This window comes from Natrix helvetica (genome assembly GCF_964273705.1).
Source record: "Natrix helvetica genome assembly, chromosome: 5".
Lineage (NCBI taxonomy): Eukaryota > Metazoa > Chordata > Lepidosauria > Squamata > Natricidae > Natrix > Natrix helvetica.
In genome coordinates this window covers 52,743,310-52,765,053 of record NC_138551.1, presented here as the reverse complement: position 1 = coordinate 52,765,053, position 21,744 = coordinate 52,743,310, and the positions used below count along the sequence as shown (strand labels likewise).

The 21,744-nt window shown below is 36.1% G+C and overlaps 1 protein-coding gene across 5 annotated transcripts in view; it reads left to right on the top strand.

Annotated features, from left to right (window-relative positions):
- Positions 1-21,744, top strand: part of SH3PXD2A (SH3 and PX domains 2A) — a 252,239-nt gene that overhangs the window by 199,258 nt on the left and 31,237 nt on the right. For 3 of the 5 annotated variants that reach the window (XM_081953517.1, XM_081953518.1, XM_081953521.1), the window contains 2 exons: positions 15,790-15,903; positions 18,518-18,601. In XM_081953517.1, coding sequence (XP_081809643.1) covers positions 15,790-15,903; positions 18,518-18,601 — 198 coding nt within the window. The remainder of the gene's footprint in view (positions 1-15,789; positions 15,904-18,517; positions 18,602-21,744) is intronic. The other 2 variants (XM_081953519.1, XM_081953520.1) reach the window with 1 other exon arrangement.

The following is a 21,744-nucleotide window of genomic DNA, read 5'->3' as shown; positions in this document are numbered from 1 at the left end:
CCCTAGGTCAGATTTAAACAACTTGTATCAAACTCTTTTCTTTTTTCCTGGCTCCACTTTAAAGTCCTGAGCATATGGAACTGAACCATACATGCATGCATCTTCTTATTCCTTTTAAGAGTAAACAACTTTATCCAAAGTGTAGAAAACAATAAACACTCATATGCAAAATACATTAAAGGGAGAAAATGAGGGATATCACCTTTGTCTTTCTGGGGTTCTCATCAGTTCTACCCAACTCCAACTTTCTGCAAGTTTTCCTTCTTCTCAACAAGTTCAATCATTCTTCATTTATTTGTTTTGTGACTCAAACCTAACTCATTTTTCCTGCATGTCCATATTTCTTACATACTCAGTGTCATTTACATCTGTGGTCATCTACATTCATTTATTTGCTATTCATTCTTGAGTGTATCACTCCTTGTTGTATCAGCATGATAATAAATGTACAAAGCTATTTTACTTCTTTGAGCACATATTCATTGCTTACTGTAAACTGTGGCATAGGTTCAACAATGATACATCAGTGGAGTTCTGAAGGCTGCAAAACAGAGGCTTGAGAGTCTAATTTAAATCTAACAGCTTTGTTCCTTATGCTTTCCATATTCTAAGTTTACAGAATTCTTTTTCTCTCTCTCCATATATATATGTATACATTCGAACAAGACTGCAATGTTTCTCTGTGTCATATATGTGTGTGTAAGTGAGTATATGCATAATGATGATTTTTTTGAGAGCTGAATGCAATGAAAATTCATTTTGTATGCATTAGGGTACATTTAAAGTGACAATAAATTTCTAGTCTAGTCTACTCCAGTCCAGTCCAGCTAGTCCAGTCCAGTGAACCGTATATCTGGAATGTAGACAAACTCATTTTCAGTCTTTCTAATTAATTGCACAATCCCTATTTAAAAGGCTTGATTTTCATTGAATAAACAGTGTTAATTAACTCTTCAACTCTTCAAATCAGTTGAATAAACGTCTGCTAAATTTGATTTCACTGCATACATAGGTAGCATATTTATATAACACAATTCCCAGCCTGAGTTAAGGTTGATTATTAATCTCTCATTCTCCCCCACGTAGAATTTTAAAACTACAGCCCACAACCATCATTAAGATGCTTATGAAAAGCTCTTGGTTGTGAAAATGTCATCATGCTATCCTTCCAGTATCATGGCTAGCAGAGCAGACGAAAACTGTGCTGGAAAAATTGCCATAATTGTGTAAATGTATCAAAACTTGCATATTTAACATGCTAAAATCACAAACATAGTTGTGAGTGATGGATAGGCTGGTTTATGCTTAAAACATGAAATAATTTATTTTTCATGATTACCTGTAAGAGACATTCAACAGTCTGCTCTTGCATTTTCATGGCAGGTTATAATTCTGGTCAAATATATAATTTCAACTCTTCTTGCGCAACTGATTTATTTTCTAACTAAAATAATTATATTGCTATGGGGCTTTACTTAGCTTGTCTCTGTTCCTTGAAAAATAAAGAGTGTCACTTCATTTTTATGCCTCTTTCCATAGATTTGTCACACTAACAGTAACAGATCCTGGTCACAGAATTGTGTGTTATTTTTTACCTGAGCTGAAAGAGGCCAGAGATGAAAGAAAAACTCAAGTATTTAAACAGAGGTTGTCTGAATGTTACGAAATACACAGACATACTGATAAAAGTGAACCCAAAGTGCAACAGTATCTAATCTCTTTTTGCTTAATGTATGAGAAAAAAACATTTGAAGTGAAAGCTATACCTGTATTAAAGAGCCATGTTCAGAGGTACATTCCTTACCTATCCCCAGAATTTCCAAGCAGCAAATCCATAACACAGAGAAATTCAGAATTTAATCCCAACTCATTTCAAGAGTGTAACTGTATAACATATGAGCCCTCCTCCTTTGCATTGCTTTCTTGTGATTTGTCCTCCGAATGTTTGGAGCCCTTTTTTTCTTGAGTTTCACCGTCCTGGCAGCTGCTTCTGCCTATTATCCTCTTCTCTGGTGGAACTGAATTCTCCAGTCTCAAGGCATCTGAAAGGATGTCAGGTTGGGGAAAGTGAGCTTTGATAATACTGATGGATATTGCAGAGATGGATGGATAAATAAAAGGGTAGGATTAATCACTATTACTATATCTAAGGTCTAGCTACTTTCAGTTCATGTAACAGCATTAAAAAGACAGTAAATATCTTAAAAGGTAAAACCATGAATCTGTAGTAGAATGATGAAAATAAGTGAATGTAGTTAGTAGTCTAGGACATGAAAACATTACCAAAGAGAGAATCCTACAATATATTACCAATGCTGCATATATGGACAATCACCTCAGGATCAGAATTTTTAGCTGTTTGAAAACAGATTTGCATAACACAAAACTTTTTTTAAAATAAGATTTGCCTTTTCCTTTAAGCATTTTTGTATCCTTATCCTCTGTATATTTGTAGATGCTCTGTAATGGTGTGTTTTAGTTGTGTGTTTTACCAGCTATAATCATCAGGCTAGAAAAATAGTACATTCTTGGAAGCAAATGTGGATTCAGATTACTGTCTTGCTTTTGGGAGCGGCTATCTCTGATCGTCCAGTTTATTTCTCTGTGCAATGCAGCTTTCTTGGTTAATTGGCAGTTTGCTAGATGTGCTGACTTCTCTGTGGGTTTCTCATTTCTAAGAAACATTTCCAAATGGTTGACTGTTGTTTCCGTTCCTTGAGGCGTGGCTTCCAAACCAGAGAAGTTGTTTGAATAAACTTAAGGAGCCAATCCTGAAAGAAAAATTGAAAGCAAAAGAGGAGGGAGGGAGGGAGAGAGAGAGAGAGAAGAGAGAGTAGGGTTAGTTTTGTAAGGGACTGCTTCCATCTTCTTCTCTGAGCTTGCTGGCCAAGAATAGAGGTGAGGCAGAGGTGTGTGAATGGGGGATGTTCAAGGACCCCCTGGCTGCTTCAAGAAGTGGCGTCGGCAGTTTGGTAGGCTGTATTCTGCTCTTCTTTCTGCTATTTTAGTGTTGAGAGAAGGGGTTAGATGCAAACTGTGTAAAATAATACTGATGGGACTCTGCAGATTTCCTGATAATCTGTCCATAGAGTAAATTGTGTTTTAGTCTGATTACTAAAAAAATTAACAAAGTGGCTGATAATGGAGCTTTGTTTGGATAAAGCACATGGCACTACTTATTGGGTTGTCATATGAAGCTAATATTAAACATATTTGAACTGTTTGAACTGTTATAGTACATTTGGATTCTTTGGGGCTGTAAAGTATTAATCACTTACTATGTTTTTGCAGATTTTATAATTATTAAGTTAGATTTTCATTCATTTTTACTGCATCGACAAAAATCTACAAGTGACATAACTTACTAGCTTTTAGAATTTTTATCTTAAGTTATTAAGGTACTAAGTTAACCCTAAATTACTAAGATTAAAGCCTCACTTTAGAAACAAGTTTGAGATCAGCCAACAACTTAATAACTTTGTGAACCAAATCTAGCACATTTTGCTAACTGGTTGAGTAGTCCATACTAATAACATGATTAATAATTTTTTTGTAATAGTTTTATCTTTCATGTATCAGTTCACTAGTTCTCTCAAAATTAATCCTGAGAATATGAAAAAAAAAGGTTTTTCCTGTATTTTTGGTCAGCAGAAATGAAGGGGAATTTTACAGGGTTGATGGGTTGGTACATGGAACTACAGTTACATTTTTTCTGGTAGATGTTGGCTAAAAATCATTGCATTCAAATACACGAGCAGTCCCTGGCTGAATCTGAACTTTTAATGAAACTATTTCTATAGTGAAGTGAGTAGACAGGTAAAAATCTGGAGGATGCATTTAAAGCTATTTTGGAATGGTAATAAATATGGACCAAAAAACCCAGAACTGATGCCTGCTTTCTCTATGTTCCTTGGCCATGTTAGGTAGTGCCCAATAATGTGGTTGCCTTTGAAATAAAATAATATTTGTGTTGTTATAGACATGCCTCTATTTAGTGGCATGTTAGTGTTAGATAGAAGATTGGTACAAACCATGTCCAATTAAAAAAATAGTTTTATGAGATTCACAGTTTTACAATTTCAGAAGTAAGGAACAGAAACTGCCATCTGAGCAAAATAAACTATTTCTACTCTATGATTATAACATTTTCTGCATGCTTTCATTCCTACTTCATAAGGCTAAAGATCTTTTATTTTTATTTAAACATGTAAATACGTTATGAAACAACTAAAATATAATCAAAAACCAGTTTTCAGTATCCTTGCCTGATTTATGCATAGTTCAGATAGATTTGTTTTTTTTTAAATTCCTCCTCATTTTTGATGCAGCAAAAAAAAAAAAAAAATACCACCAACTGAAAAATGCACTTCCATTTGAATTTGCATAGAAAAATGTCCAGGAAGAACAGAAAACATAACTGAAAATGTCATTGGAGGGAAAATATCTTTGGACTGCCTATTTAAGGAAGGATGATCTATTGCCACCCATTTCCTGCAAATAAGTCGGGTCTAATGCAATTGTACATGGAAGAAGCCTAAAGGCATTTTGCTCACACACAAAAGCATGCTTGAGTAATGAATGGTCCATGATTTGTCAGGACTGAAGATATTTGCTTCATGACTAAAGCCAGTATATAGCTCCCTTTCCACTTCTGACTTCCTTTTACTCCCTTTATTATATGATGGGATCTTTGTGAAATAATATATATATGTCACAAATTCAAATGGTCCTGTTTCGCTGAACCCTGGAAATTAAAAACAAGAGTTTTAATTTCCTGTATGTTTGAGATTGGAATGATGATCCTGTCTGACAAATTGGGATTTCTTTTTATGATTATATCTGTTAAGATTAGAACCTAATCTCCTTTTTTTGTGTGAATGTCTGTGCAAGGTAGAAAATACTTTTTAAAAAACATCAAGTAATGCTATTTTTTCTGCTTTACACAAAGGTAAATCTACTTAGGTCTGAGTTGTCCAAGTTCCATGAGCAAGTAGGTGGATACAAGAGTTCCTGTTATATCTGTTGTTCATAAATACTACTATCACCATCAATGACGTATCCTACTCAGCAGTGGTGGGTTGCAGGCGGTACACCCCGGTACAGATGTACCGGAGCCTACCCGGAGCACCGAATACCATTCTGGTATGGTGTTCCAGAGGGCCCGCCCGCCCGGCCAAGCTCCTTACCAGTCTTTTAAGTCTTCGGCGCTTACGCTCACAGCACGTACAGTGCCTGCGTGATGCTCCGCTGAGCAGCTAGAGGCTCGCGGAGGTGCTAAGACACACACACGCCGCGTGCGTCCATGAGGATGACGACGGGCCGGTTCCAAACATACCAGTTGGAACTGGATCCGGAACCCACCACTGCTACCCACTTAGTATGATAGTTATGTAATACTAGAGCTATCCCAAGATGCTTTGCAAAAAGAGTGCACACTTCCCTCATTCAATATCAAAATCCAAACCAATTGGCAGACGATTGTTTACATATTTATTTTATTTTGCTGATCAACTAGTATACCTCTTTTATGTCAAATGAACAATAGGCGTAGGAATAACCTTGAGAAACAGGAGGTAGAACCACCTCTAAGGTAATAGTCAGGTAAGCAAAACGTGAGCTTGAAACAGCAATATAATTTAAGAAAGAATCTCGGACATGATGTCTCTGGTTATCATGAAGATAAAGGAAGGGGGAGGTGCATTCAGTCTTGTAAGATTCTATTACTATAATATTACAATAAAAGTTGTATTAGCATTTATAACTCTGGTTTCTTGTATCTTCTACCTTGAAGGCTGACAGTGAGGTACTTTAATTCATAAGACTTAGGTCCTGTTTAAGATATCTAGTTCTTTCCTTCAAGAGAACAGAAAGTTCCAAGGGAACAGCTGAAAAGCTGTCAGTCATCGTTGCTCCAATGCCTTTTAATGGTATCCAGGAATCATGTCATAAAAAGAAGAATTTGCAATTGAAAGACAGGTGCTTTTTAAATAAAATAGCTTGAATTCTTAATTGGGTGGGTCGCAGATTTCACAAAATCACTCCACATTGTCATTGTGACAACTGTGTTTCCCAATTCTTGCAAATGTCTCTTTTTTTTTTCATCTGAGTGGTTTAGTACAATTTCAAAAATTTAACAACTAAAACACCTGGACAGGGTATTTTGAAGAAAGTGCTATGACTGGGTGAGATAGACTATAATCCGACTAATGATAAGGCTGCTTCATATAATTTCTACCTTTGCTTTCCTTCAGGCTTGAAGGTATTTTCTCTTTGATATCAGCTCCTGTTTCCCAGTGTTTGAAACAAGGGAACTTTCCCATAACCTGCTATCTCAGAATCTTTTACCCAGGGATAACAGGGATTGAACTTGGCCCTTTCTGCCAGCAAAGTGGGTATCCTGCCACAAAAATATGATTCAAAGTATTTGATTTCAAGACTTTTATATAATGTAAGCTTTTATTTTAAGCTGTTCATCCAAACTATACAGAAATAGTTCATACTTCTATTTATATCCAAAAAACTGAATTGAAGAAATCACAATAATCTTATTCTTTTAATGATGGGAATTTCTAATAATTTTACAATAATACAATAGTAGAGTTGGAAGGGACTTTGGAGGTCTTCTAGTCCAACCCCCTGCCTAGGCAGGAAACCCTATACCGTTTCAGACAAATAGCTATCCAACATCTTCTTAAAGACTTCCAGTGTTGGGGCATTCACAACTTCTGGAGGCAAGCTGTTCCACTGATTAATTGTTCTAACTGTCAGGAAATTTCTCATCAATTCTAAGTTGCTTCTCTCCTTGATTAGTTTCCACCCATTGCTTCTTATTCTACCCTCAGGTGCCTTGGAGAATAGCTTGACTCCCTCTTCTTTGTGGCAACCCCTGAGATATTGGAACAATGCTATCATGTTTCCCCTAGTCCTTCTTTCTCTTAAGCTAGACATACCTATTTCCTGCAACCGTTCTTCATATGTTTTAGTCTCCAGTCCCCTAATCATCTTTGTTGCTCTTCTCTGCACTCTTTCTAGAGTCTCCACATTTTTTTTACATCGTGGCGACCAGAACTGAATGCAGTATTCCAAGTGTGGCCTTACCAAGGCATTATAAAGTGGTATTAACACTTCACGTGATCTTGATTCTATCCCTCTGTTGATGCAGCCTAGAACTGTGTTGGCTTTTTTGGCAGCTGCTGCACACTGCTGGCTCATATTTAAATGGTTGTCCACAAGGACTCCAAGATCCCTTTCACAGTTACTACTACTGAGCAAGGTATCATCTATACTGTACCTGTGCATTCCGTTTTTGTTGCCTAAATGTAGAACCTTACTCTTTTCACCATTGAATTTCATTTTATTAGATAGTGCCCAATGTTCAAGTTTGTCAAGATCCTTCTGTATCTTAAGCCTATCTTCTGGAGTGTTGGCTATTCCTGCCAGCTTGGTGTCATCTGAAAATTTGATCAGTTCCCCATTTATCCCCTCATCCAATTTTCTTTGGGTTGGTATGTTACTAGTATGCAAAGGACACTCTTTTTTCATAGTCTAATCCTAAAATGGTAGTAGAAATGAAATACCCCAATGTCAGGAATGTGTTTAAGATCTAAAAATGGATGAAGCCTCACAAATTGAAGCAAAACATGAAGCAAAACAAGTATGAAGCAAAGCACACTAGTGTTGTAGGTAAGATAGTCTGGCTGTTCTAAATGGGACCATATTTTTTTGAAGGAAGCAAATGCAAAGACTTGTTCAACCACTGTTTCTCTGTTGAAGTAATGGTGTTGCTAATGATGTTATATTAGATTTCACTGATATGTGAACTACAATCTTATCTGCAGATCCGTCATCGATTAAGCTATTTCTAACCTTTAGTTGGTTTAAAATATAGAAACCAAACATTTTCAAGTTGGTAATGTGCGATACTAGTTCAATGATGTCTCCGCTGCCTTCATATTTTTCGATTCAAAGTGCTGGTTGTTGTATATATGTGCCACCTTGAAACTTGGAAGGCTGCTTATTACAACACTGGTCTTGAGATTAAATATCCATATTGCAGGAATTCTCTTAATTCCATTGCAAGCCATTTTGTAATTCTGGACACCCTACCAAATGAAATCCTCATGTGACATTGTTCAGAAAAAAGCTATTTTGCTACCTTATATGTATCTAGACAAGGGTTATTAAACTCGCAGCCCGCGGGCCAGATATGTCATGCATCAGTCACACCCATGCCCAGTTTAGCGAAGGGGGGAAAAGTCGCAATACGTTACATGAGGATACCATGATGATGCGAGTTTGACACCCCTGATCTAGACTAAGTTTATTTTTCTGTTTATATTCTGTTATTCGGTTTATATTCTGTTATATTCTGTTATTTACTATTATATTTTGGTTCCTTTCCTATATTATATTCCGTTTAGAAGAAATGTTAATTATTCTTTTTCAGTAATTGCATTTTATATTATGTTGCCTATTGTTTTCAATATTGTTAATAGAACAGTGAGCTATTATGTTACAGGGATTAAGATGTTGGAAAAGGACTCGGAAGAGCCAGTTTCTAGATCCATCTCTAAGCCATGAAAGTTTGTATTTTCTTAGCTGATGCTGTCCAATATGGTTTTGGAGAGAAATAGGAAGATGTACAGTGTACACAGCCTTCACTTTTACAAGAAAGGTGGGATTTAATAGTTACAATAACAGTAACAACCAGTCCTTTTTTCTGTCTCTAAGCTATGGTATGTGTACAGTATATAGTTTTGCTGCCTTAAGTGTGTTGATTTTGTAGTTACAGAGAATTAAATTTAACAAGAAAGCAGCAATTTGATATACTTTGCAGCTGTTGTAATCATTTGCCAAAATTACTTAGCTGATATGTAGAGACAAATCATTGACTATCTTGCATTAATAACCTTGCTTTCACCGTATGCATGTTTTCCTCATGCAAGAGAATAGCTGAAAATGGGTTAATTCTGATGTGAACTTAACATTCAGGTGCAGCGTAATGTTATTCTTTCAAGGGTGCAGTTTCTGAATCATCCACCATGCTGTGTTATGATTAAATGCAATTAGATTTAAGTACTTTGAAAAAAGTTCAGATATCTAAACACTATTTGTGCAGTGTTGTTTTGAAACACAAAAATTAAAAGCAGAGCAGGGCCAATATGCAAATAAATACATATACAACTAGTAATATTTCGAAATAATAGCCTACACCAGGGGTGTCCAAACTTGGGAACTTTAAGACTTGTGGACTTCAATTCCCAGAATTCCCCAGCCAGCATGGCTGGCTGGGGAATTCTGGGAGTTGAAGTCCACAAGTCTTAAAGTTCTCAGGTTTGGACACCCCTGGCCTACACCAACTTCTTAAAACATTGTTGTGTTTCATCCCTCTTATTGTCTTTCTACAGGGAAGTAATAATGACTAGAGCAATTACTACTAATAGTAAGTTTTAGCAATTGCTGATAGAAGTATGGAAACATTTGGAATAGCTATTTGGCCTAAAGCACACATAACAAAACAGCTGGCATAAATCCCCAAAGAGACCCATTGTTAGACATGCTAGATTTAATTATTGATCTATTGCCCAAGATACAAGGAACAGTTTAAACCTTCCTCTATGCCAGGCTCCCTTATCTTTTTTAAAAAGATAACATGTTCTCTAGTCAGCCCTTAAATTTTGGACAAGTACTCAATGTTCTTTGAATGACAGACAAAAAGGATTATTCTGAAATGTAAACAGATCCATTATGTGAAATTACTGCATTTTGAAATTTTGTGTACTTCTTGAATGCATCTAAAATGAAAAATGTGTCCCTTGCATCAGTAAGGAAAAGGGAATATCAGAAAAGCCAGCTATTTAAGAAGGGTGAACTTGGAGTGGAAGAACTTTCTCTTCAGGCTCAGCAGATAGACTTTATTTTGGCATTATTAAGAACTGATTATCCATCAGAGTGGTTTAAGAGGGAATGGTTTCCCCCACCAAACTTGTATAATCCAGTGACAATCTGCCTGAACAGCTGCAGAAGGCTACTTACTAAAAGGGAATGGTTTCCCCCACCAAATTTGTATAATCCAGTGACAATCTGCCTGAACAGCTGCAGAAGGCTACTTACTAGACTAGCTAAGCAATTTGTGAAGCCAAGAATTATTTTACCATTTGAATTTGAATGTGTGTGGATATGGAATGCAGACCTGCATTGTAATTTTAAATTATCTAATTCTGTAATTAAAAGAAGAAAATAGATCAATGGCAGAGATATGTACTTAACCTAATTTTGGACAGTTGATATCATTTATCTTCCGTAGCTGCCATCAACAGAAAAGCAGGAATGAGCTACATAATTAATTGACCCATGCAGGGAAAAAAAGTATATAATCCCCTGCATTTTTGTCTTTGTTTTTTTGCACAGGTCCGCATGGAGATGTAAAGGGTGGAGAAAGAATGAGAGAGAAAGAACAAATAAAAAATATATTGGTTTCTGAAAAATTAGATCCTTGCTTCTTAGCTAGACAACTTTGCTTAAATAGCTACACAATTTGAGAAAGATGAAGGACCAGGCAGTTGACCTGATGTTTATTTATTGAAAACTTTTTGTCTGAGGGAGATGCAATTTTGTAGGCAAGTAGAATGGTCCAAGCATAACCACTATGTGGTATGTAGCTAATTGTGGTGTATGGTTCCAATCAGGGCATATTCAATAAGAATTTGTGGTACATAAGAACATGCATATGGGAAGCTATAATTTAAACAACACTTCTTTTTATGTATGCCCCTAATTGTTCTTCAGTAGTTTGGGGTTAGGAAAAATAAAAGTATCAAAGTCTTGTGGAACTACAATCCATCGCAGCCTTAGCCAGCATGCCATTGGTGAGAACAACTATGGCTTTTAGTAAGAGTTGCAAGACAAAGATCTCACATCACTATGAAAGAGAAAAAAAGCTTCAGAACAGAGATGCATGTATGACTTATAGAGGTGGTATGTACATTAGTACTCCTGGAGTTAGACTTCAGCATTATCAAGAAAGCTACCGTAATTCTGGTCTTAGAACTTTTCAGTTGCAAACATTTCATTTCAAAGTGTTAAAAATGATGAATAGCATTTCAGAGCTTCAATAACAGTGCCTTTTGTTTAACCTGAACAAAGCAAAATGTGATGCCTACTTGTGTATTTATTGGGGCAATTGGGAGTCAACCTGCAAGGCAGATGTTTGCAGTATGTATCCATTTAGGCTGGATTTTTGTGTTCTGATGAATGCATAAGATTAATTTGATTCCCTTGAGTTTACTTCTGTTGAATGGTTTATAAAATTATCGCCATAAAGTTCAGATTATTTGTCCCTCTGTTCAGCATTTGGTTTTGAGTTTAGGTTCAATTGATTTTGTCTTTAATCGGTTGCATACACACAAGTGCTTCCCAACATATCCCAGACATTATTTCTGCACTTTTAAAAAAAAGGCTTCTTGTATTTTGCAGTATGTGAATATTTAATTGACTATTTATAGAAGTAATTCTTTTGAGTTTATTCAATAAGAAATCTAACTTCAATATACTTCCTGAAGTTGTAAATGCTAATAATACTCTGTTTGGAAAAATAGACCTATCGGGTTCCCCACTATAGCATTAATCCTTTTAATTATGTGCTGCTTTTAAAAAGTGTGTCTAGATGCTCTCATTGTACTCATGTAAATTAGATCTTTCTGCATTGATTTATATGGGCCAACTACTTGATGAAGTTCTAAGATGATTGATCCTAAGCTTTATTCCAAATTCCAATTATGCTTTCTATTAATCAACTTCTTATGATTATATCTTGACATCATTCTAATTTGAATGAGGAAAAATTCAGTAATACTGACATGTCTGTTAGCAAGTTTGGATCTGCAGTTGTGTGCTGAGTGAGTCCAAGACCCACAGTTCAATTGTCGGCCAAGAAGCAGAAATTCCAAGAGTATTGTCACAACAGAAAAAGCTGTTGGAGTAAAACAAGATTGCACAGAGCCTGCTGCTATATATGAAAGTAATCTCAGTGTAATTGCGTATCTTTAGAGACTGATTTTATTATGGAGTTCTAAATCACGAAGATTACTAATTCTTTCCCTCTCCTTTCTTCTGGACCTCCATAGTAGTCTTACAATAGAGTGGAAAGGAAAGGATCTTTCCTTTGGGTCAGATATATTTTGTCTCCTAAGAGTGCTCTGCCTTTCGGAAAATTAGTATGGAATGGAAAAACTTGTCTATTTAAGAGATATAAGTTGGTTTTGATCTGAGTTGAAAATGGTTTTTAGCTCTTTTCCGACTTTGTGCATTTGAGAAATATATAAAAAACCAAAATGTGGAGTGAAATGAAAGACTTAAAGTTTATTCATTGCTAACTATAGTACAGACCTTCTCACTCATCCAGCATTTGCTTATGAAGAACAATTCATAGGACCATTTCCATCTAATTAGGATCAGATGTACATCAGCTTCTGGTCTATTTACTTCTGTGCTATAATTACAAATGTATGTTCAACTCACTGTGCCCCCCCCCCCCTTTCTATCACTAAAAAAAAATTTCATTTTGAGCAGAAAACTATGTGAAACTGTTTTGAAATAAAGTGGCTGTGTCAATTATCTTTCTAGTATTACTTTGTATAGACAGCTGCCATGGGCGAATATCATATTGGGAGAATCTCTCCCCTACTGTGTAACAATCTAATTAAATTTAAATTCTCCAACTGAGAAAAACAGATTAAGCTTTGGAAAATTTTGCTTCTTGGGGTTATGGTATATTATAGGTGATTTGGAAACCCATAGTGCTGAATATTGAGTCATGTACATTCTCACAATTGTACATTAGGACTTAAGAACTTGAAAAATTAGTCTGCAGATGATAAGGATAAACGAAAGGGTAGCCTGCAGATGATAAGGGTACCAGGATAAAAAATGATGTACATTTGACTAATGCAAATAAAAATCAGTAACAATGCTTATGATTTTAAAAAGTATGGCAACAACAGAAAAAAATGAAGGGACAAGGAGACCCAAAGTCAGATATGCATTATTTAGTGTTTTTATAACAGCCAGGGACATTAGAAATAGTTTCGATAATCAGTCTGGTTAAGCTGCAAGATAGACCTTTTATATCCAGTTCTTTTCAAAATGGTTGGAAGTAGTCAGTCTCGGAATGCAAGGCCTCCCTTAGATTTAATAGACCATGGCCTGTTTTATGTCACTCCTGCGATTTCAACTATTACTTCCTTACCGCCTTACAGTGGCAAGGAGCCTTGGTGTTACTTCGACATTTATTGATGACTCCTTATACAAATAGTTTATTCTGCTGATCTCTAGGGAGAGGAAATAAATGGAAAGCCTGAGAGATGAAATAGAAAACCATAGGATTGGCCTAACGGGGGAAAAAATGGAGTGGAGCTCATAAGTGGAATGAAGGTAGAGTTACTCAATGTAGCAGTGTGGCATTGAATACAATGTAGAGCCAAAGCAATTCAGACAGACTCAAATGTGCTGCAAGCAGAAAAAGGGGAATAAAAATGCTGATAATCAGTTAGAGGTAGCAAATTATTATAAATTTGAAGGCATGCTCTGTGTTTTATTTGTACTACCTGCAAACTATTCTCTGCGTTTCATAGTGAAGGAGTGCACAATAGTGCCAAAAACCAGTCAGATAGGCAAAATTATTAAATTGAATAAATAGTTTGCGTTTGACTATATGCAAATGTTTTTGAATAAGTGTTGCTGTTTATCTGCACAACCAACTTTTTCTCCTCCTCACACCATGTATTTATTATAGAGACTACTACATACAATGAAATAAGATACATGAGGTATTCCTCACAATTACTGTATTTTTCGGAGTATAAGATGCACCGGACTATAAGACGCACCAAGGTTTTGAAGAGGCAAATTTAAAAAAAAAAGTTTTTGCACTCTGCAAACCTCCCCAAAACAGCCTGTTTTTCGCAAAAACGGGCCTGTTTTTTTTTCCAAAAAAAGGCATGGATAGCCTTTAGGGGGCTTGCAGAGTGCTCCTTGGGGAGCTGGGGGGCCAAAAATGAGCAAAAAACGACCTGTTTTTTTGTGAAAACAGGCCCATTTTTCATTAAAAAGGCATGGATAGCCTTTAGGAAGCTTATAAAGTGCTCCTGGGGGGTGGTGGTAAATTGAGCAAAAAATGATCCGTTTTGTGCTAATTTCTGCCCTTCCCAGTCCCCAAGAGCTCTCTAAAAGCTTCCTAGAGGCTATGCACGGCCATTTTGGTGAAGGGGGTGGGGTTTTGCGAGGCAAAAAATGCTGTATTCAGACGCACCCAGATTTTCAGGTTCTTTTTTGAGGGATAAGGGTGCGTCTTATAGTCTAAAAAATACGGTATCCAGGTCTTGTTTTCCAGCTATGTCCCAACTGCTCCTCTTCATTTATGGCCAAATTATTTCTAACCCTAGACTAAAAGTTGGAAGATAAATCAGATAATAAACAATAGTGCTTCATATTCATTTCTATGACTTAATTTGGAATTGGGTGGCCTTGCCCCATAATCATAAAGGCCTAGCGTTGGCAAATATGTATGTGAAAGGAGGGAATTTTAAAAGAGAAGGTCTATATTATTCCTCATCTCTCAATTGAATAGCTGTAACAGCAGATATTGTCCAACTCCCAATTCATAAATTACTGATCAATGTACATATAAAACAAAGTAATCAAATGATATATTTTACTTCTCGATGCTAACACTTTTCTTTATATTTAATGGTGAATGAAGCAAAAAAAAAAACTGCCAAAAGTTAAAGACTGCTTTTAACACTGAACTGTAAAAAGGAATTGCATTTCAACATATTTTAGTCAACTAAAGTGGGAATCAGGTTCCTGAATAAATATTAGTTCATTTTAAAGAAGAAGCATCTGTTTTTAGGAATGGAAATATATATAATTCCACAAAATTTGTTTTTTGTGTGCATGCATGTGCATGCATGCACATATGCCTTGAATCAGTCTTGACTGTCAGCAACTGACTGAATAAACTCCCTGCAGTTTTCTTTGCAAGATTTTCAGATGTGCCATTGCCTTTTTCCTAAGGCTGAGAGATTGTGACAAGCCCAAAGTCGCCCACCTGATTTTATGCCTAAGGTGGAACTAGAATTCACAGTCTGGTGGTTTTGAATTCCATGAAATACAGAATATCAAAATAACACTTAATAAATAGTATGGAGTATGCACATCTCCATTTTATTTATGTACTTGAACCTAAATACTTTCAAGCACTTCAACAGTATTTAAACATTCACAGATACAATTAATTTGGGCTAAACTGATTTGTCAACATGCACATAGCAACTTAATATGGGAAAATTGGGTATGGATTCTGCTATATTTTTTCTTGGCAACTTAGTCACTCCTTTTCAACTGCAGCTGTAAAAAATATTCAGTGATAAATTAGTGATATAACTAAAGGCAAGATGTCACTTTCCAGATTCCCTTCTCCTCCCCATATGTCTATTAAATATTTGAATTACAGATTAACAGTTTGCATCAAACACAAGTTCTCGAACCCTTCATGTGCCAAGGAATCTCAGGAAGGCTTCCAGCGATACTTCTGGAAAGGAACAAACACAACCCACAGTTTTTTTAATCTCTCTGTAGAACCTTAAAAGTGAAATACACAAAATATAGTTTCCAGCAGATTCTATGACAGCTATCTGGCTTCTATATCTCCTCTATTATCATTTTTACCCCATGATGATGGTTTCTAAGACATCGCTTGTCTATAACAACAATGTTGCTGTGTCCTTACAGGTTGGTGGTTTGTAAGTACTTCAGAAGAGCAAGGCTGGGTCCCTGCAACTTATTTGGAATCCCAAAGCGGAATTAGAGATGATTCTGAAATTAACATGTCCAAAAGAGGAGAAGGTAAGAAAACCTGATGTACTTTCAGGCACTTTTCTGCATTCAAATATAGTGCAGCTGAAAAATGAAGAAGCAAGGAAGTGTAAAAATTTATTACTGTGATCCAGAGCTTCTTGATTATAAAAATGGAGTCCATAATGAATATAAGAAATATTCATTTTTTTAGTTATACAAAAAAATTGAGAAAGTTTAATAAAGGTATTCAACATAAATGCTAATTCTGTATGATAATAGCAATGTAAAACTTCTAGCAATTAGCTGAAATAATTATAACAGTGATATATATTGGTAATGTATTCCTATTAATTGGCAAGAGATTTAGGGTCTTAATAACTTCTTATTCCAATTTTCTCTTTAATTTCTTATAGTTGAGAGAATTTACATGTTCCAATGTCTATAAAACTCTCAATTTAAAATATTTTAAAAATGAAGTACATCTTTAATCATATGCAATGTAAAGGTTATTGTACTTTTGTTCTATTTCACAAGCATTTTTGTCTGATTACAGTATGCTATAAAATCTGGCAAATACCCGTTTTCCAAAAAGTGCTTTTAGCTAACCTCCTTTGGATGGTGCTAACTGAATCCACCTATTCCCATGTATTTGCTCCATTTTAGCATATATTTTTCTCATTATTGCATTCCTGTATAAGTTCATCATTTAAAACCCGAGTAACTGTGCATAGAGGACACTTGTCATTAAGTTTTATTGAGGATCCCAGCGCAGTGACAGTCTGATTATATTCCACTGAACTATGCCTAGAGATTAAAAAAAACCAAAAAATATATTATCACAGCAAAATAATGGAGTACAGGTAGCTAATAGTCCATAGTCCATACTCCAATTTCAAGCCAGCTATGTTTAAATGGAAGTATACATGTTGTGGAGAGCAGAAAGCAAGTTTTCTGTAATTTGCCTCTTGGAGAGCACATTGGTCTTCGGTCAGTTGAAGAAAAAATCTATACAAGTAGGAAGATTCAGCTCACCTATTAGAGGATGCTGGATAATAGACAATGGTATGGCAAAATGATGTTTGATTAGTAGACTAGGGATTTCAGGAATCCGTTTGTAGATTTATAAAGAGGCAGTTTGGGTCAGTGGTTAAGACACCAGGCTAGAAAGTGGGAGATCACAAGTTCAAGTCCTACCTTGCCATGCAACCCCATCCGGGTTTTTTTGGGCCTATCAGTCCCTCTCAACTTGGCTCAGCTCACAGGGCTGCTGTTCAGGCAAGAAATGGTCTGATCTTCGCTACCGGTTTGGAACTTTGCTCACTCGGGGCGTTTCTGCACATGCGCAGAGCATCTGTGATGACGTCTGGGCGGGTGGGCAGAGCCTCCCGCCACCACCACAACCAGGTCGCCTGAAGCAAGGCGAACTGGCAGAATACCACCTCTGCCGCTGTTGTATGGAAAATAGGAAAGGGAAGGTATGCTGGATATGTTCACTATCTTGAATTATTTGTAAAAATAAGAAAGGATAGAAATAAAAAATAATATAAAAATAAAGTAATAAACAACCAAATTTAACTAGGGCTGTTAATGCAAGCTGACATACGTTTTCCTCACAGGAATTCTTTATTTTTTATTTTTTACTCAGGACTAAAAACTGTCCTGAGTAAAAGAAAGATTTATTTATTTCTCTTTATACATTGAACTTGAAAATATTCAGTTATAAATGCAAGAAACATGTTACTTCCTGGGGGTGGGGGTGGGGGAGAAGCAACAGTGAAATGTCCTCTGTGTTCAGCTATTTTAACAATTACACTGTCACAAAGAATTCTTTCTTGTCATACACAAGTGAGTCTGCATATTGAACAGATGAGATTGTCATATCTGACAGCACATATAAATGCCTTGGATCTCTCTAAATGTCATTTTTTAAAGAATCAGAAAGTTGGTCTCAAGATAGAAATTGTGTGTGCTAACTCTTCCAAGCTTTGGCTCAGTTCATGTTTTCCTCAGAATACTTACACTATTCTCTCATAATTACCTAAAATATTTAAATTATCTGTTTTGGGACTAGATCAGGGGTGTTCCTTCCTCATCCTGTTCACACCCTCATGATGTCACCTGTTTCCAGGAGTTTATTTCCAATATGCTAGGTTTAAAAAAAAAATCTTTTTCAAAACGTCTGAAATCTAAATAAAGAACCGGTTTGGATATTCATTGTTTTAAAGGCTCATTTTGCTTCCAAGAGACCCCAAAACATGCAGCCACTTACAGGAGGTCCTCATTTAATGACCATTCATTCAGCAATCTTTTAAACTTGTAATAGTGCTACTAACAGTGCTAGTCACAACAAGATCTCATACTTATGGTTGTTGCAACATCCCAGGGTCATGTGATTGCAGTTTGTGACTTTCTCCGCCGGGCGTCCCACAAACAAAGTCAATGTGGAAGCCAGCAGGAAGTCAAATGCCATGGTCATGTGAGGTCCTTACTTAATGACATGTTGTAAAGTAATCTCATTACATTATTTATCACATCACATTCTTGTTAATGCAAGGTGAAGCTATGCAATGATCATTGTTTTCTGTTCAGTTTGTGTTCTCCATCCCATCCCATTTTATATTTCTTTCCTTTTTTTATGCTTTCATCCATTTTTCCAAAATAGTTTCTAAGAGACGCAAGGCTCATCTGAGGCGCTTGGACCGGCGATGGACACTGGGAGGGATGGTCAACAGGCAGCAGAGTCGAGGTGAACATTTTTCTGGGCTGTGGTCCCTTGAAAGATGCACATGCTGGTTGCTGCTGCTTCTCTTGCTATCTGATGTGCTAAGAAGGACTGGCAGCTGCATAAGCTTTGATAGGGCTTTGTTTCCCTGCAGCAGAAAGAAGTATCTTTGCAGTGAAGATAAAGGGCATTGTAATGTTACTTGCTGATAACATTTCAACATAGGAGTCAATTAAAGTCATTAGAGACACTTGTGTTTTTACAAACAATTGTTCTGGTACTCTAATCTATTCTGAAACCTGGATTGTTGAGAATCTTTTTCTGTATTTATTCAAGTACAGAATAAATGTTTCTTCTAGCTTCATACAGAAAGATATACTTACTTTTTTCTACTTTTAAATTTTTTTTGGTTAAAATTGCATTAAGAGTTCTTTTAAATGTACATTTTGGAAACCTTCTCAAAAAGGTATGTGGCAATCTTACAGTTATGAGAGGAGCAAGTTGTAGGTGAGTTTGAATGGTCAGGCTTTTAATGATCTTTCCTGTGATCTGTAACCTCCTTGACCTTCCTTGCTTCCCTAGGGAGATTCTAAGAGATCAAGAGTTACTTCCTCCAATTCAGTTTTTTCCCCCACTAGAAGCATTGCTATTATTCATAAGGGGAAGACCTGCCTTTGAGAAATTGCTAAAACAATTTGATTGCAGAAGTCATTTTATCTTTCCCGTTTGGCAACTGAAATTTGTACAAATCTAGAATTCACTTTAAAATTGTTTTTAAAAATGAGTTAACTATCGCATTTGGATTAAAAATAATATGTTTCTAAATCTTCAGCTAGTAGTTTATATTAACTAACCATCTTTAAAATCCTGATGCTCCCCCCCTCCCACCAGACATATAATTCTTACTTTACTCAAGAAGTGAACTATACTCAGGCAGAGGAAGCCAAAAAGGCCATTACCTTACTTTAAACAAGGTTCAAATTGCCCCCATTAAAAATCAAATTGCCCCCTGTGGGGCATGGGCCCCATGTTGGGAACCACTGGGTTAGAGCAATACAGTAATAAACTTCTTGCATTTAATGCTTTTGCTTTATACTTTTGAGAGAAGAGTATGACTTTTTTAAAAAAAACCTAAAGTCTTTTATAGTCATGAAATTTGTTATTCCTGGTTGTGGCACAGTCATTTAAGAAAGAGACACGATAGTTTACTGCATGTATTTGAAGCCTGGAGTTATAGATTGAATGCCATTTGGAATCATGTATTTGTTAAAAGGACACATCCCCACAAGGATCCCAATAGAAGAATATCTATTAGATCATAAATGTTGTAAAACGTTCGTATTGGGTCACCACTGAAAAACAATTCTTAGGCACAGAAGCTTCGCCTAAATGAACTGATTTAAAGAAAGACGAAACAGTAGAGTGAAAAGACTGCTGACTGAGAGGAAAGTGTGTTTAAGGAGAATTATTTTGTGGTTTGAAAAACATAGAATTTGAACTGTTTGCATTTTGCGTAGGAACCTTAATTAGATGATACTCTAAACTGCATGCCTTTTCTTCCAACCTTTTCACACACTCTCAGATCCTATAGTGATGTTCCATTGCTGATACAGCATCACAAATTAAACAAGTGGATACTTGTCCTTGCTTCAGCTCTTCTCTTTACCTAGAAAATCGTTAAGATGGAGTTTGGTGGATAGGCTTTTGTATGGCAGCCACTTGCATTGGTTTGTATATCCAGCATTATTATTATTTTTTAACAGGAAGTATCAATGTAGATGAAATGGCTAGATTTGCTGAATATATATAATCCAATCTGTAAGGTAGATTTATTTCTTGATTAGTTTGTTTGTGGTATATGAAGACATTTACTTGTGGGCAAATTTGAGTAGAGCATCAGTTTTTCTTGTTGAACTGCTGCTTCCATTTCACCACTTTCCCATTCTGAGCCAGTATTTTTCTGATGGGAGGTCAAGGCAAGTTATATTCTTGTCTTCTTTGAGATGTCATGCTGTTCTCATTGACCAAATTTGATAAGATGGCCATTTTGAGGGACACTTGCTATTGTCGTACCCCTTCTCCATTTCAAATTTTGTGGATGGGTGAAAGCCCCCAAAGTGTTAGAAATTATTTTGTAACCTTTTCTACACTGATTAGCATCTATGACTAAGCACAGAAGTTTAAAATGTTATTGTGAGCAGGGTGTGACAGGCTCCTATAAGAAGCCTGGCAAGAACTTGACTGTGATGAGGGGAGCCAGAGTGAGATTTTTAGGGGAAGGTATTACCAGATCAGTCCTGACTGTTTGAGTATTTGTATTAGTGCACCTATTTATTCTTTGATTGATTTAACTTTAACTGATTAAACTAATGGAGTGTTTTTTCACATGTTAGATGACATTGTTTATGAAATAGACACCCAACTTTTGTTGTTTTCTTAAGCTCCTTTCTATATCAGAAAGATTCACATGCAAGGAATAACATTCAGTGACAAAGATATGCAAAAATTCAGAAAATCTAAAAGAGGATAAATACTGTGTTTGTTGCAGAAGTGTAATATACATAACAACATGGTGTTCTCTTACCTTAAAAAGTGAGTGAGAGAAGTGAGGCACCTCATTCAATGTTTGTTTGAAGAAAGGAAGTAACATTTCTTAGATTGTCAGCAATTTATCTGGATCTCCATGCTTTTAGCAAATCTTACATTTCAAAGCACCCAGAAGAGTTCGGGGATTCACAAAAGCTAATGAGATCCTAGCAAGCTCCTTGCCTGTACACAGTTAATGCTGTCTGAAACATTAGAAGGCAAGTTAGAGACAAAAAGGAAGGAGTTATGTCTGAAAATAAGTGAAAGAAGTATTACATGGGAGAAGCTGAAAACATCACCCCTTTAAATATACAAATATCCTTTAAAAGAAGATATGATTAATTAGGCATAAAAGCATTTTACACACAAACACACAATCTCTTCTAAATAGATCACATAACTAAGAACAATAAAGACCATATTGTTGGCTTTAGTTTTATTCGGAAAAAAAGTAAATGTACTAAATTAAGTATTGTCATATTCAGAATTGCTTACGTTTCTTTGGAATAATACCAGTCATTCTTCTGAATGATAGCACTTAGACTTATATACCACTTCACAGCCCTCTCTAAGCTGTTTAC